The 18,793-nt window shown below is 36.6% G+C and overlaps 1 protein-coding gene across 3 annotated transcripts in view; it reads left to right on the top strand.

The window, feature by feature from the left end:
* Positions 1-2,647: 2,647 nt before the first annotated feature.
* Positions 2,648-18,793, top strand: part of LOC120634864 (hemicentin-1) — a 254,924-nt gene continuing 238,778 nt past the window's right edge. For all 3 annotated transcript variants that reach the window (XM_039905705.1, XM_039905706.1, XM_039905704.1), the window contains exon 1: positions 2,648-2,811. In XM_039905705.1, coding sequence (XP_039761639.1) covers positions 2,711-2,811 — 101 coding nt within the window. In that variant the 5' untranslated portion in view covers positions 2,648-2,710. The remainder of the gene's footprint in view (positions 2,812-18,793) is intronic.

Raw genomic sequence — 18,793 nt, 5'->3', positions numbered from 1 at the left:
AAATGTTTTCCTTCACAAGTGATATTTTGATTGCTTGAAACGCACATAAATCAAAAAAGTAAGAGGTGCGTGCTGGTATTCTGATTCGGCCCACCGAAAGTGAAACCAAAGTCTTAACTATACTATCACCGCTTCACAATAGTGCAATATTAAGTCAATAATTAAAAAAAAAAATACCAAAATCTTATAAATAACTATTATTTTTACAGTTATAAGCGACGATAGCTTAAAATTAAGCTTAGTCTACTTTTAGGCAGGACAGAGTTCGATTCCCGGCAAGCAAATGTCACCAAGAAATTACAGTTTTTTATTATATAATTGTTTTCCTGGGATAGATAGTAGTCGATGTTACTTTCTGCCAAAACTCAAGTTGATTAGCTGCTTAGTTAGGCTGTCAAACGCACATACTCACAAATATAATTTAAGTAAGAATATCTTCACACCCCTAAAATTATATTTCTGTTTTGTATTATAACTTTCAATAAAAAAATTTAACAAAATTTAAATTTATACGACGGCTGATTGGCGCATTGGGCAGTGACTCTGTTCAGAATCCAAGGCTATGGGTTCGATTCCCACAACTGTTAAATGATTGTGTGATGAACATGAATATTTTTCAGTATCAGGGTATGTTATTTATATTGTTAATAAAAATATTCGTCAGTCATCTTAGTGCCCATAACACTAGCTACGCTTACTTTAGGGCTAGATGGCAATGTGTGTATTTTCGTAGTTAATTTATATTAATTGGTACTGTTTGAAGGAAAAGCAGGTAGCCTATTGGTCTGGAGTTTCTACTCATGAACTGTATACTTTAGTTGGTAGCGTGACTAGTCACGCCGCCAATTGTGCGGTAGTGAGATAGCACCCTAAGGATGCAAGCTCGCAACCAAGCGGTAAATCGTAATCGAATAAATAAAATACTTATCTCTGCCATTCAGTTAAAGCCGGAAAAAACTCTCTGCATGAATTCGCAGTAATAAATACTCAATTTTTTAAAGTTAACAGATACAAAACAAATACTGTCGTTTTAAATAACACCACTCCGATTTTAATTGAACGGGACACGGGGCTGGGTTGATACCGGGATACCGGGGATTAATATAGGTCAATGTTGGGATAATCGGTTTAAACTACCCGGCGTGTTCCGATATATCATTGTTTATTCCAAGTTACTTTGCAGATAAAGGTGAAATAGAAATACAATAGTTTTTAAATCGGACTTAGTTTTTTTGATAAGCTTTCATCTTGCGACGATGTTAATTTGGAAGTTATTAATTTCCATATACTCAACATTGGCCTCATTCCTTTATAGGAAAGAGTGATTCAGAGCGCAAACCCACCAGGCTGCACAATGCCTATTCCATGGTGGGTTTTAATCATATTAATTTTATCTCTATATATATAAAAGTCAAAGGTGACTGACTGACTGACTGATCTATCAACGCACAGCTCTAACCACTTGACGGATCGGGCTGAAATTTTGCACACAGATAGTTATCACAACGTAGGCATCCGCTACAAAAGGATTTTTGAAAATTCTAACCCTAAGAAGGTTAAATGTGGATGAAAGTTTGTATAAAATCCTTCATTTATCAATTTTTTTTTGAAGATACATTCAAGAAACTTTGATTTTAGGTTTCGATTAATAATAAAGAGATACGTGTTGATAAGTGTTCCACAAATTTTAAAAATTCCAACTCCAAAGCCATCAATTAGGGGATGAAAATTTATATGAACGTTTCTGATTTTTTAAGTAATTTACGTTCATATTTTTCTTTCTGCAGCAAGTCATTTTTTGTAGTTAAAATTTACCAAATGAAAAATTTAACTTAATGTGAGCGAAACCGCGGGCAAAAGCGAGTAAATGTATATGAAAGTTTGTATAGATGGATGCATGGATAGAGGTTTGTTTCTGTCGCGCAAAAACTACTGAACCAATTTGACTGAATTTTGGAATGGAGATATAGATTATAACATTGATTTAAACGAAAGCAGCTTCTTCTCAATAGAATATGGCTTTTCAACCAGCGGTGCTATAGTAAATACACAAAGCCAAACTTGGCGTTTTATACGTGCTTTTATAGGGATTACTTGAAATAAATACATTATTAAGATAAGCAATCCTAACTCATATAATAAATACGAAAGTGTGTGTGTTTATTTTATACGGGCAAGACGCACATTTCTTGCCCAAATTACTTAGGGCAAGCAATCAACGTGATTTGGCATAGAGTTGTTGGAAAGAATGATAGTAGCGTAGGCTGTTTTTTTATCATCATCATCATATCAACCGATAGACGTCCACTGCTGGACATAGGTCTTATGTAGGCAGTTCCGAATTCCACGGTTCTCTGCCGCTCGGATCCAGCGGCTACCTGCGACGCGAGTAATGTCGTCTGTCCGTCTTGTTGGGGGTCGACCAACGCTGCGCTAGCTGTTTTTTATCCCAGGAACAGCTAGTTCATAAAATTAATGATATTAAAACATTTGAAATTTGAATTTGACAACCTCTCTCATCTAATTTTTATAGTCTCTTGTATCCGGAATTTTGAATTTAAATGTTGTACTTTGAATTTTTAGTGTTAAACAGTGAAAAGTAATTCTTTAAAGTAATTATTGTGTTTTTATGTTCACAGACCACGCATCGGCACTGGTCGGCAACACCGCGCGTCTCCGATGTCGGATAGACGGCAAGTCCTGCGGGGAAATGCACAGCATCAAGTGGTATAAGACTGACACGCGGGTCTACGTGTACTCCGCGTCCAAGGACGCTGCCATCAACCGACCAGAAGGGGATATGATGAACAGGTAAGTCAACACAGCAGAGGTCCCAAAAATAATCATCAGTTATATTGGCCAAAGAATTCTTTTGGCTAGTTAAAAAATCAATGCTGCCAGCATCTTAGGCACTTTGCCTTGCTGTGATTTCGAATACACAATGAATTCGTATCGTGGTATTCATTCTTATTCAAATATTATGTAGTTTTATTACTTCTTGTAGTACGATACAACTTGATAGGTACATCGCTCTTACTATTTTTCCGATGTTCCCATTTACGCGGGGAAACCAGCAGTAGGTATCTTAGTTTTCTTTTTCTTCTTCATATGGTTTCTTCATAGTTGCTCTTCAGGGCCCGTGTAGTATATAAAAACAAGCGTTTGGTTTTGAACGCAAACGGGTATTTATCCGATAACAGATAACAAAATCCGGTAAATGTGTGTGTGTGTGTGTGTGTGTGTCTGTGGCATCGTATTTCCCGAACTGATGAAGGGATTTTTTTTTTTTTTGTTTGAAAGGTGAATAAGTTGGAATGTTTGATTACAATCAGTCCTAGATGGCCATCGACACAAAATGGCGGAATTCAAATTTTTCAAAACTCTTACAACATGGATATCAAAAGGCAGAGTTCGAATAGTAGAATACTATACACTAAGAGGAATTTATTACATTTTTTTACAGCTCCCTCAATTCTTCTTCAAGGGCTTATATAAAACGGCTTGACTTGTAGAATAATGTACACTCTTTTAAATATCTGTTTTATTTTTATATTTTAACTAGCTTCTACCCGCGACTTCATCTGAGTCTAAAGCTTTGCTCGTTAACAATTTTTAGTCCTACAACGGAAACTATTTGAGAGATCGGTATAGAAAGTACATGTCCTTTTCCATAGCTCAGGAGACATGCATACGAAATTTCAAAGCTGTCTGCCCGCGGCTTAGCTCGAAAACAGCTTTAAATTTTCCCTTCTACTTAAGGAATTGGGATATAAGGTAGCATTCTTTCCATGTCAAATGCTCCATGCGTGCCAAATTTCGTCCAAATACGTTCCGCCATTAAAAAAAAAAAAATAAATAAATATACTACGACGATACACACATCGCCATCTAGCCCCAAAGTAAGCGTAGCTTGTGTTATGGGTACTGAGACAGCTGATGAATATTTTTTTATGAATATAATACACATAAATACTTATAATATACAGATAAACACCCAGACACTGAAAAACATTCATGTTCATCACACAAACACTCTCCAGTTGTGGGAATCGAACCCACGGCCTTGGACTCAGAAAGCAGGGTCGCTGCCCACTGCGCCACTCGGCCGTCAAATTATTGCGTGATTAATTAAGTAACAAACATCCACACTTTAACATTTATAATATTCAGTGGGATTTCTATAATTAATTATTATATAACAATTCAATTTCAGTAACATAGCCTCGCTAATACGATTGCTTACTGAGTTCCTATATGCCGTTTTAATAGCAAAGAATCAGATATTGTTGGGTTTTAGTTTTGGAATATAATCTTAATAAACATGTAACTAGCGTACGTGTACAACGTGGTACGCCTATAATTCCAGGTCAGGTGGTCGTGAATATTTGATGCTGCGGGCAAGCTGCGGGCGATAGGGCCACTTATACACTTGTTGTACAAAGGGATGCTTGCAACTGTTTTGCTTTCGGAATTTCGGTTGTTTAACTATTTACGCGGTAGGGTTTATCTTTTAGAGCCATTACAGCAGTCTCTGATAAGTGTGATAACAATTATTGGTACCCTTAACACGTAAAAATCAGAACCCAGACTTCACACGCCCATGAGAAGAACTCTCAGGCACGATTCCTCACGATGTTTTCCTTCAGCGTTAAACAAGTCAAATTTAATTACATAAAAAACGCACGTAGGTCCAAAAAGTTAGACATGTGTACCGGGGCTTGAACTTAGTCCACCGAAGGGGAAGGCTTTTCGAGCTGCAAAGTGAGTATCATCATCATCATCCACAGCCATCTGCTCAGCGTAATGTTACGATGCTGAGTAGCGAGAGTACTCTTGGGAAGCCGTGGCCGACTTCTGCGAAGACACATTGCGCAAAGAGGCCGCGGAGCGTGTGCGTAAAGAGGCTCCAGGCGCTTTCACTCCAGCGTAAATCCCTCATCTATCGGGTAGCTATTGAACTTGCGGGAGGGTGGGGGGGGGGGGTCAAGCTGTCCTCTTCCCTTCTTTATTAGTGCAATAACTTCGGGTGGTATACAACAGGTTACTAAGAGACCCAACAAGAAGGAAGGACATACCTTGGTGGTTTTTAGTTTATGTATACCCTCTTTAGAGTGGGGAGTCCCACATAACCTCCGTCCTGCCCATGAATCGGAGGTAGCCATAAAGCTTTTCCAACATGCCAAAAAAAAGGACTTCTCCCTCATAGGTGAGACCATTTCAGAGACTACTATAGACTGGGCTATTAAATTCATTAAAATGCACATAACACTGAAAACTACGGCCTAGGCCCCCCTCATTCTGGAGAAGACCCGTGTTCGTTTCAGGACCTTGAATGAGTTGTTAATGCGATTATGAAACGTTATTTTTGCTCAGTACTTCTTGTTATTGACCACTGAGACAAAGTAATGCAAAAGCAGACTTTGGCCCTAGAAGATAAATAAAACAAATAATAAATAAATATGCTACTACTACAAATATATTACAATACACACGTCGCCATCTAGCCCCAAACTAAGCGCAGCTTGTGTTATGAGTACTAAGAGGACTGATGAATATTTTTATGAATAATATACATAAATACTTATAATATACCGATAAACAACGAGACACTGAAAAACATTCATGTTCATCACACAAACATTTTCCAGTTGTGGGAATCGAACCCACGGCCATGAACTCAGAAAGCAGGGTCGTTCCTACTGCGCTAGTCGGCCGTCAAATGATGTTATTATTTAGATTTTACGATATTAGTTTTATTAATTAGATGTTACGGCATTATTAAAAGGATTGCAATTAGAAACAAAGGACTTTTAGATTTTCGTCTATCACCTAAACCGTAAAACTACTGTGGTTTATCTAATGTACAGTCTGCGGTACTCAACAACTCAAAAGTTATATCCAAATATGTGCGAGTTACTGGAAATGTCAGGAACAGAACAACGCGAATAGCCTTAAGTAAAACGAAAATAAACTCTAATCCGCAGTAATACGAGCTAATGTAGATGCAGATTTTAAACTCTCAGCCGACGTTCGTTGTAAAACTAATAGAATTTGTTATGAGCATGGATATTTAAACGGTATCATAGTGACAGAGGGGATAAAGTGGTAAATGCACCTGAAAGAAGGGGACATTTGGCTACTTATACCTTTTTTATAGCTGTTCACTCAGTTCAATAATTACAAGTGATATTTCATAATTGACATAAAGCAATATGCATCTAAAATATGCATGAAGTAGTTTAGCCTATATTTTACAAAAGTGTATGGGTATTTTATTTAAAATGACAATTTTATATTTCATACCCATAAATAAGGCTTATAATACGAATGCAAGAGCAACAACATTTTTAAATATAACTAGTTGTGATCCGCGTTCTCGGTCAGCGTTCATTATGGCTTTTCACAAATCCCGTGTGAACCATTTTTTTTCCTGGGGTAAAAAGTAGCCTATATCACCCTTTTTAACTAACTCTATGCCAAAACTCAAGTTGATTGGTTGCTTAGTTGAGGTGTTGAGCAAGGGCAAACAAACAAACGCACTTTCACATTAAAATTATTAGTAAGGATTATTAAATACCGAGTTTCTTGGGTAGCTTAAGCAATGTTTAATTAGCCTTAAATCATAATATAGCCGCTCTATATTTGAGGTGAATCAGAGTAATATCCAAATAGCGTGTCTATTACGTGTGATTGCGATTGGATATTAATGGGGACTATTGCTAAATGCCATGATTGAAAAGGGTAGTGTGAAGCGAGGGTTTCGACTAGAATAGCTAAAAACCGGCTGTCAACATAGCACTTACAAGATTTTTGCTTCCAATAATGGTGGAGGCTTTAAATCGACGTGTACATTTCTACTTTAATTTTTTTGCTGCAATTCTCATTTGGACAGGTTACTGGTCTTTTTACTTTAAAGGAATATACCTTATTCCGTTTAAATTTGGTAAGGGCTTGATGGGGATATCCTTTCAAATGCTTATACAAATTTATAGAAATAATGGTTAATTTATATTATGTGAGCGACTATTTAATTCGAGCGGTAAATAAAGTGCTCCTAAAAGCGTTGTTTGTTGCTCCCCGTGCTACTTTAATATAATATTAACTGATAGTTTGGTTAGGTCAGAATTGGGCAGTGGCGTGCACTTCATACATGCACAAAAGCATACCCTAAAATTGACATATAACTCTTGTAAGAGGATGATTTTTGCAATTTATGCAATTTTCTTGCTGTATGCATATTCTGGTAAGAAACCCAGTGCACGCCACTGGAATTGGGTAGTTAGTATAAGCAGTTTTCAAGATCTTGAATTTCATTTCAGTAATTACGATACTTTATCACACACTCTGTTTGCTCGTTTAACTACTTCCCATAAACTAATTAATATTGAAGTTAAAACAATTCCAATATCGACTAAGCCATTTAAAAAAAATGGGTGACTGTATAAGGTCTTTATCGTGTATTTCACCGCTTTATCTGTCGTTTAAAATAGATAAAAGTAGTATATCATTAATTCCTACTAAAGGGCACAGGTTACATCCCACACGTAGTCCATCACTCCGGCCCAATGTGGATCGGTGGACACCACACACCTTTGAGAACATTATGTAGAAGTCTCAGGCATGCAGGTTTCCCCACGATGTTTTACTTCACTATTGAAGCAAGTGTTATTAATTGGTTAAAACGCAAATAACATAGAAAAGAGGTGCTTGCTGGGGTTCGAACTCGGCCCCCGAAAGTGAAGTCTTCGTCCTACCCACTGGGCTATCGATGCCTAAAAATAGTAGATATGTGTAATAAAATAAAAAGTAGCCATCTGAGAGTCCATACAAATTTAATCTTCCAATTAAGAGATAAGCAGGGAGTAAACCTATGGATAGACAAACAAATATTTTAAAATTTAATTTTATTAATCCCTACTAATACTATAAATGGCAATGTTAGTTTGTTTGTTACGCTTTCACGCAAAAACTACTTAACCGATCCTCATGAAACTTTGTACACATATTCTTGAAAGTGTAAGAAGTAATATAGGATATATACTTTTTATCCCCACATTAAGCTCTTATCTTTTGGGAGAGGGAATGAAAGTGTTTGACGATTTGATACCATAACTACGACGAATTATAACCGATTTAAATAATTATTTTTGTACTCTAGTGGTTATACTATGTGTTTAATTTTTCCCAAACTGTGGTTGGATATAGGGGACACAAATCACAAATTTTAATGTCGGTTATCCGATAATGAGTCAAATAATATTCAAAATTTAATTATGTTTATTATGTCCATTTCTTTAATTATAAAGATTTTTTTTTTATATTCAAAGAAACTTTATTGAACTAACTGATAATGCGTTATAATAAAACTTTCAATGTATTAAATACCTTTTTCTTAAAACGTACAATAAGGCGAAAGATGAAAGTTTGAAAAGATTTTAAATTTTTATCTCGTTACGCCAAGGAGTATAACTTCTAACGCGTGTACATAAGTACACACACGTTTTTATTTATGTGTATGTATATAGTTAGGAATAGAAGTAATAGTTCCTAGCTAAATATTATTAGGAGTTTGAAGATATAAACTTAGTCGAAGCGTCGTAGTAATTTCGTAGCACATCTACGGATTCTTAGCATAGCTCATACGTAGCTTTGCATATGGCTTATAATAATGACTTTTGAAAGTCTAAACTTGTACTAACAAGTTTGTGTAGTCTGGAAGAAACTTTCGTCTCTTTACTAATACACTGTATAAAATTAAACTTTATGCCAGAAGGCTTAGGTTACATTATTAGTTAAGTGCTGTAATTTAATCGCTGGAAGTTTAGAAATCTTTGCTAATTTCTACTATCACAATATTTCAGACACGACACTATGTTTATTGTTTTGTCCTTTATTCGCAAAACGAAAACAGACAGATGCTATTCTTTGCCTATTGGTTTTGGGCCTAAGAATGACATATCCAGAAAAAAACTCACCGTGTAATCTAATTGCCAGATAAAAATAAATCAAGAAAATGGCTAACATAATTTCATTTATCGAGGTTAAGTCATAAAAAACAACAAATATCAGATGAAACCAATAACAAAATTCAGCCATATCAGATCAATAATCAAATCTAGCCCAGACTTACTGGGCCGAGATTAAATAACGGGAAAATGTCTAGCGCTAAGAAGAAGTGAATCCAACCGGGTGTAGGATTTATTAACGAGTGATAATGGAAGCTGGCGGTGGGGAATAAGCATTGAAAGCTTTAGGCCCGCACCACATGAAGCGTACAAAAAGCAGAGCAAGGTAAAACCTAGCAAGACTTTGAGTAGTTATGATCGCCATTTTGTCAAAATCGTCGCGCGAGAAGTATCATCGTAACGAATCGCTAACTCAGGTGAAAGTATACAGCTTACAGCACCGACGTAATGTGCACTAGCTGGTGATTTTTACAGGACATACTTTGACGAGTGTGCTCAGGAACTACATAATGTTGTTCTTCCAGCACCATTTTACCACAGAACAGTGCCATACATGGTGGCATCCCTATCTGCTTAACACTTACTCAACTAAGATTCATCTAAGTTTCTGATACGTGACGCTAAGGTTTGGAACGCTCTTCCAGTATCGGTGTTTCCTGATGCATACAACTTAATAGGCATCTTCTAGGGCCCCAACGTATAATAACTTAGCATCATTGCATTCTATCAGGATTCATAGTTGTCAAGCGCAAGCCGCTGGCTTGTTTCGCTTTGTTTAAATCGCAGTTCCCAAAGCCAACTTTTCCCCGCTCCTACAGTTTTGCGCCTAAACAGACCTTCACGCCGTCAATACTAGCGTTAATACGGACGCAAGAGCGAGTGATAATAGATGTAAATAAATAAAGCAGCACAAGCGTAATCTCATACAGACGCAAATTTTCTGCTCTTACGAATTTTATGCTAATGAATATATTTTTTAAGCTCACTTCTGTAACTTTTGTGTGTTTAAAATTAAGTAATTTCACTCTAGTGGAATTTTGTCCTCGGTATTACAGAGTTAACTTCATTTTTGGGGTAGTGGCTACCATGTTCAAGGATCACGAGGCCGATTCTCGGGTTTTTTTTTAAATAAATAAATAATAGTTTGAAGGCCGATTGGCGAAGTAGGCAGCGACCCCTTATTCTGAGTCTAAGGCCGAGGATTCGATTCTCACAACTGTACAATGTTGTTGTTGTTTTGTGTCATGAAAATGAATGATTTTCAATGTCTGGGCGTTTATCTGTCTACTATATATATTCATAAAAATATTCATCAGTCATCTTAACTATTACTTAGTACCCATAACACAAGCTACGCTTACTTTGGCCTAGATGGCGATACGTGTATTGTCATAGTATATTTATTTATTTAATTTCTCCATCAAATAAATAGCAAGCAAACGCGCAAGCTGGTCACCTGATGTTAAGTGAACATCGCCTGAGTAACCGCCAATATGTCGCTGGACTTTGAGATACATATTTATTTGCCCCTTAAATAATCGCATATTGAAATAAAAAAATTAAGCAATTTAAATATCACTTGCTTTAGTGTGAAACATATCGTGAGGAAACCTGCATGCCTGAGAGTTCTCCATAACGTTCTCAAAGGCATGTGAAGTCTACCAATGCGCACTTAGCCAGCGTGGTACACTGCGGCCTATACCCTTTTCATTCTGAGAGGAGACTCGTACCCCGTAGTTGCTTGATAATGATCATGTTGTTAAGCGCAATTATAAGCTTTAAGCTCCTAGCAAAAAGGTTCTTAATAAAAAATACATTGTCCGATACTTTTCACTCAAGATAATATAATAAATATGAAATAAAATTATGTTTTCATATAGGATAGAAGCAGGCGGTACTTTGCGAAATTCCAGAATAAATTATGAAAATTAAGCTTAATTTGCTATACTCCGCGAAAAGCAGGAGAATCTGTGTGGTGTAATTTATAATTTCTTCAATCCTTATGCTACACACAAAACAGATCTTCGGCAGTGAATAATTGTAAAGTCAACATCTGAGGATGCTCCGGTTTCGGAGCGAAACGTGTATAGAGGGTATATTGCCGAAGATCTTTGGTGCGGAGTATAAGGGTTGAAGAAATTATAACTTCACTTTACAGGTTTCCTGCTTTTCGCGGAGTATAGCAAATTAAGCTTAATTTACATCATATTATGTTTTGACACAAAAATAATTCAGTTTCACAAATGAGTCGGTGGAATTGTACCCAAATATCATGTGTATTATTTTTCCATTTCCACGTTCCGTTTTAAGATTTTCACTTGCGCCGCCCACTAAAGTATTCATGAAGGTGTCCGAACCCAGTACACTTCAATTATAAACTAGGATTCTGCAGTGGAAATTTTTCATGGTACTTCCGGTGGTCCTTAAAATAGGCAGAAGTTTACTTTTTTGAAGACAACTTTTTTGTATTTCGCTACGTATAGAACGTTACGCGTTACGGCGCCAGTCTGTCTTCCTTCTAGATTCTAGACTCGGTTGCCGGTAATCACAGGCATATGAAGCCATCTGTTTGGTCGCTTAGTTAAAGCGGGTAAAACCGCAAGAACAGCTAGGGCATAATTAACGTAAGAATATTAGACGGAACCCTTCAAAAAGTACTCGACTGTCACGTTTGAATAAATTATTATTATTGTACCTCAAACCTACAACTACGAGAATATATAATTGGTGGAAAATAAAAAGAGCGCCAGAGCGCTTTAAATGCGAATGAGTGATATTTTGAATTACCTTATTCGAGCTTTATAGTTAGCTAGCCGTTGCGTGTGCTTTCTTCCGCGTTTGTAAGTAGTGGCAAATGAAAAAAGTTATTTAGTTTTTTTTTTAATCCCAGGGATAAGCAGTATCCAATGTCCGTGTCAAAGATTTTTTTAATTACAACTTAACCAGTGCTGCGGTTGAGCCAAAGAAAAAACAAACAGACAGACTTTCACATTAATAATATTAGTATTGATACTCTACTCTACTCAATAATATTTGGAGAAATATGAGCACAACAATGGAATATTAATTACTTTAATTAGGTTGCTAAATATTATATCATACATCCGCTTGTAGTAAGTATAAATATTATTGTATTCAGCATACGTCTATATTTCTTAGCCGAGTGCTTCGGCCTTCCTTTCGGGTTGGCACAGTTCTTCTCTGATCTTCGGCACAAACATCGAAGTTTCTGTGCGTTTTGTGCATTTTAAGTAATAAAATAAGATCCTTAGGAAACCTGCTTTGTCACCGCTACGTTTATTTCTGCTAACAAGCCGCATTGCTAGGTTCCGGCCTAAAGGGCTCGGTTGCCGATGTACTCACACGAGTTAAGACCTACACCTCAGGTGGATGGACACAGAGGCACTTTGCAGGAAGAGTTCCTTGCGTGTCCTGTTAAGTGTTGCTCTATTTATAGGCATTGGTTTTTTACTTACATCAAGTAGGCCATCTGCTTGGCCCGTCAATTATTACGATAAAAAAAGTCTACCAATACGCATTTAGCCACGGACGGACATGTTGGACTACGGACTAAACCTTTTTCAAGCTGATAGGTGACCTTGCCCTAAAGTAGGCTGGTAATGTGTTGTTAATGATGATCGGTCCATCAGTGCTCAGTTTACATGACATCTATTATACGGGTAAGTAGAGAAGACTCTGCAGGATTTATTTTTTAAATGCTCACTTTTTATACATACCTGCTTTTATTTCATTAGTCTTTTCTTTAAACTTGGTATTTAATTTCGTTTCAAGATATTTCAAGAGATGAGAATCTTTTGTTTTTCTCTTAATGTAATTAAATTTTGCCTTACAATAATAGGTAACAGTTAAGTCTCTGTTAATTTCTTAGTAATAAGTGGAAATTACGTAAAAATAAGTGAAATGTTCCGTTTTGTTTAATTACTCAAGAGATTCAGATTTCTAACTAATTTTAGACTTTTTATTACATGAATACATTAAGTACAAATTGTTATTAAAACCGTTTGGAAAATATACTATTTTTTTTTATGTTCTAAGTCCTCTCTGGTCTGACCTGCTGGGAGACTTCGGCCAGTAAATTAGCGTTCCGTTACGATCGCGATTGGGGATAGTTGTTTTACTTTACTACTAGAGTCATGTCAGCTAAGCCCGCCGGCATCTTAGGCTGTATCATCTTACCACCAGGTGAGATTGCCGTCGCTAACGTGTAGTGGAATAAAATAATAAATATTGCTGATGTGAAAGTGTATTCATCAGATGTGATTAAATTTGTAGATCTAAATACATTTAATGAAGCAACAGAATAAACCGAACATCATATAGATCGAAAAAAAATTACATTTACATCTATTGTCTAGCTCGTGTTGCCGATTTCCCACAAGCTCTTGGGCTATAAGTTACTTAACAAAACTTCTACCTTTATTAGCTTACTGTAAGATAATTATAAGTTAACAAAAGCACAGTAAGTTTCTATTAATTACTCCACTGTTTAAGTTACTTTAGTTAATAATAGTTCGTATTTATTAACTACAGTAAGTCAGTGACGGTAACTGCAAACCAGTATTTGCCCGCGCGCCGCTACACCAGTAACTTGATTAACTAACTCGCTGATAATGTCACTACGTGATCGTCCAACGGTCACGTAAAATGTCTGCTCTATGACATGAGAGATAGCGGGAGCGGGCGCGTTTACTTCACACACACGCACAGACTGGAACAGTCGTAATCCCATTTATGGCCAGCCAAAACCCACGGAACTCTTTAGAATGAGAAGGTTTTCAATAATTATTAAAATATTATTTTGTATACGTTCAAATGAGAATGTGAGTTGGTGATAACAAAAGAGAACCGGCTTATTTTGATATAGGCTTCTTTTTAGACCAGGGCGCATGAGGAACCAACATAGCTTTAGTTTTAGATTTATAAATGTAAATATCGCCATCATCTCTCTACAATGTACACATTTTTTCTGTAATTAACGCATCAAAAAATACTTGAACGAAGAAATATTTGTCTTCGACTTTACTTTACTTATTTAGTTGCTTAGTAACTATAGTTGTTGTAAGTTAGATTTTATATTTACTATAAGGACAGTAACGTAACGACAGTAATGATTATTCTATTGCGATACATTTTCAATGGATATTACACAACGTTATGTGTGAAACGCTAAAGAAATATTTTATCACATTATCTTTTGTTTCATGTGGTACTACCCTAAAAATATTGAACTGTATAATACAAAACAGATATACAAAACAAAATATTAAAATTGGGTAAGGGAAGCAAAAAGCACGTGTCTTGTACCACACATTAAAACTGCTTGGAATTTAAATTGATATAACTCTAGTCCTCCGAGTTATGAGGATAAGAGGCTTGCTTAATTCCTCTTAAGCTTGTTATGATGACGTAATAGCTCTCAATTTTGCATTTCTCGTTAGCGAAGCCATCACGTAATTACCTTTGTTAGTGTTAAGTCTAGATCACCAGAGCTTAGCCAGATAGATAGTTCTATAGCAAGAGAGATTGTGCTGATTCTGTTGAGCTAAATCTGTTCCTCATCATCATCATCATCAACCTATAACCGACCCAGTATATGCCACAGGTCTCCTCTCGTCGGTTAAGGCTGTCCACCACCTTGGCCAAGTGCGGATTGGTGGACTCCAAACGCCGTCCAAAACAATATAGAGAACTCTCAGGCATGCAAGTTCCCTCACGACATCTTCCTTCACCGTTATAGCAAGTGATATTTTAATTGATTTAATAAAAAAACGCTAAAAAAATGTTAAGAGCTATAGATACGTGCCGGCGATCAAACTCGTTCCCCTATAACCCTATGAAGAAAAACATTATATCTTGGCTATTAACGCTTCATGATGACGTCATCATATTTACATAAAGTCTTTCTTTTTCTGAGGGTTGACTTATACGCGGACAAAGTCAATATTAATCATCATATCAATCTATTACCTGCCCACTACAGGGCACGGGTCTCCTCCCACAATGAGGAGGGGCTAAGGCCGTAGTCCACCACGCTTGCCCAGTGTGGATTGGTGGACTCCACACACCTTTGGGAACAGTATGGGGAACTCGACATTTCGATACGATATTTTCCGCCACCGTTGAAGTTAATTGCTTAAAACGCGCATTTGAAAAGTTAGAGGTGCGTGCTGGGATTCAAACTCGGCGCCCCGAAAGTGAAGTCAAAGTCCTACTGGGCTATCACCGCTTCACGATTACGTAATAGCTCTCAAATTTGCATTTCCCTTCACCGAAAGCATCACGTAAGTACCATTGTTAGTGTAAAGTCGCCTGACTACTGGAGCTTAGCGAGTTAGGTAGCTTTAAAGCAAGAGAACGGTGCTGACTGTTGAAGCAAATCTGTTAACTAAAGCTAAATTGGCCGGACTCCAAGTAGTGCTGTCCTTTTTACTCTGTATCTGTAGTGAAGGATATCACTATATTAAGACATCTGACATACCGACTAACACACCGGGAGTTATTCACCGGCTTTGCTCAGGTTAAGATATATTTTTGATTCGGTAAACTTTAACTACAAAGGTCTAAAAAAATGTCTTGCTGCAATTAGAAAAATATGGACGTAAATTACTTAGAAAATCAGAGACTTTCATACTAATTTTCATCCCCTATTTGGAGTTGGAATTTTTAAATTTTCTAAAACACGTATTTCTTTATTTTTAATCAAAAACCCTTAGGGTTGAAATTTTAAATAATCCTTTCTTAACGGATGCCTACGTTGTAATAACTATCTGTGTGCAAAATTTCAGCCCGATCCGTCAATTGTTTAGAGCTGTGCGTTGATAGATCAGTCAGTCAGTCACCTTTGCATTTTATATATATATAGATATAAGAATATATTTTTATACAGGTCTTTTTAATTTCTAATAATCATTGTTTTGGTAATTATTTCTATAGATCATACTATATTATGATATATTAATGTATGATGTGTTTAAATATGTATAGGTACACTATAGAGCACGGGTCTACTCCCACAATGAGAAGGGGTTAAGGCCAATACGTTGGCACAGGGCGAATGGTGGACTCCACACACCTTGTCACAATGTTTTCCTTCACCGCTGAAGCAATTGATATTTTAATTAGTTAAAACGCACATAAATTGGAGATTAGAGGTTCGTGTTTGGATTCGAACTCGGCCCCCCGAAAGTGAAGTCGAGCTTCTACCCAGTGCGTGATCACAGCTTCATACAAATAAAATATATTAGTTATATCACCTAGTCCTGATCTATGAAATTAAACTCAAAAGTGGTGGACACCGTTATTTCCTTAGCAGTTAAAGTTCAAATTTAGTTTTAACCGTGTTTCTCACTAATTACTCTAGTTTAGCTCCAATGGGGTCATTTTGACCCGCAATTGTAACTGGCTACTCTGAAGTATAATTGCAATTTAACTATTACAGCTAAGATGGCAACTAAAAGTTTATGAGCCGGGAAGTATTAAGTTTAATTTCCCTTTTTAGGGTTACGTAGTCTAATACTGAACCGCATAGTTGAGGTCTGTATGCATGTCGTATACATTCAAATTCAAATTCAAAATTTCTTTATTCATGTAGGCCTATCACAGGCACTTATGAAGCGTTCATACATATATGTTTACATAATTGTAAGGGGAGGTTGATAACTTCGTTCGCCTACTTAAACCTAAAGCTACGAGGGTTCCAAACGCGCCCTGCTCTAAGAAGAGCCAACAACAAACTTAGCCACGTAATTTTTTTTTTGTTATCACCATCAGTAAATGTATTTAGCTATGAAGCTAGAGCAATTCACACTCAATCTTTTTATCGTTTAAGTATTCCTTAATTTTACATTTTATTGTTAAGTTCTTTAATCCGAAATTTAACACAGTCAGAATATGGTTAACTTTGCGTATAACAAGTGTATTAAATCATCAAATGTTTCGTCGTAGGAGAGTTTTGTTGTGGCAGTGCTCGACCGGAAAAGTACTACCGCCATGCTTGAATCTTTAATTCGGCCGCCAACCATCAGTGCTGTGTTCCGGTTTCAATGGCGTGGTTGCCAGTGTGATTACAGAGACATGAGGTAATGGACACTGGGCGTCACTTTCCAGAACATATTTCTTGACCTCAGGCACTAACCCAAAGTTGGGCAATTGTCTTGGTCCACCAAATATTATAATTTCAATAATAATTTAATAATTTCTTTAATCCCTATACTCCACACAGTAGATCTGGCAATGTACCCTCTACGCACGTTTCGCTCCGAAACCGGAGCATCTTCAGGAGATGTTGACTTTACAATGAATAACTAATTGTTCTTTAAATTTAACAACCACAAAGATTCTCCTGCTTGTCGCGGAATAAAGCAAATTAAGCTTAAATTTCATAATATATCATGGAATTCGCCAAAACAACGCCTGCTTCTATCCAATATCGTTGCTAATTATCTTTTTTCCTTTTTTTCTCAATTGAAATTCGGAAATCTTATTTTTGTCGTTGGGCCGTAAAAGAGCTCAGCTATAACTTTATATATCACTCACTCGCACCCACTCTCACTCATTCATGCTGTTGTGAACATCGTAACTGATTATTTTGTATATGTTGTCCTTGTACCTATTGCTTTATATATATGTGTAATCTAGATTTGGCCTTATTTTACTAATAAGATAAACCCTTAACCAAAATAGTTTGTAATGCTGTTTGGTTACTAATAAATAAATAAATAAATATATCCCAGGGTATTGCATTGGCGAATTATTGTAGTTTCAATTCAAATTGAGTATTCCGTTGTAGTAGCTTATTGTTACCGAGTTCATCCGGGGAAGTTACACCGACATCCTTATTTTTGCCACCAAGCAGAGTTGCTGTGACCCGGTCTGAAGGGCGTGGTTTCCGGTGTCACAGGCACGTGAGTCTTAATAGCTATGCGTCAGGTTTAAGGAAACAGGGCGTCATTTTGCAGGACGTGTTAAAATTCAAAAATTCTAAATTCATTTATTTCAAGTAGGCCATCTTTATAATCACTTTGGAAACGCCACGTATGTCTGTTTCTAGTGACTGTACCAACGAGAAGTGGCGGCAAGAAACTCAGTAGTTGCACTTTTCCAACATCAACATTTACAATCATTTTTATAGCTTGCGGGAGATGAGAGCAAATCTGTCTGCTTCTAAGCTACCTTGTCATTAAGAAATTCATCACATGTGTAATAACCTTGCTGTATTAGGTGTGTTTTTACACATTTTTAAATGTATGTAAGGGTAGGTCCAGAATTATCTTCAGAATAATGTTGTATACTCAACCCCACAAAGGAGTTCTGCACCTTTCGCAGACGATATGTTATTTGCATGTTGCTCTGTTTATAGACCATAAATTCTATTGGACTTCCCCAGGACTCTATCACAAAACGTTTTCCTACGACAAGAAATTTAATGAGAAAATAGATTATAGAAGATTATAGAAAAAATAAACGTGTTCTACTCACAGATAATTTTAAATTCATAAACTCTATTAATGTTATAAATTTCGGGTTAAAAGCCTTAACAATAAAATGTAGTGTCACAAAAACCTCTACTACGACCGTAACTGTGTTTCTTCGGAAAAATCGTCTCTAATCTGATTTTCATAGCGCTTCAAGAGAAATTCAACTTCAAATAACGGCCAAAAAGCAGTGTGGCTTAAAAACCGGTAGTGGCTTAATATTATGAAAGGCAAAGCATCATCAAACATCTAAATGGACGTTACACTGTGACAAGAACAGAGTAGGTATATCGTATATCGCGGGTTAAATCGCTGCGCCAGTAATACCGTTGC

Source organism: Pararge aegeria, chromosome 25, assembly GCF_905163445.1.
Source record: "Pararge aegeria chromosome 25, ilParAegt1.1, whole genome shotgun sequence".
NCBI lineage: Eukaryota > Metazoa > Arthropoda > Insecta > Lepidoptera > Nymphalidae > Pararge > Pararge aegeria.
This window is presented reverse-complemented; position numbering and strand designations above follow the sequence as displayed.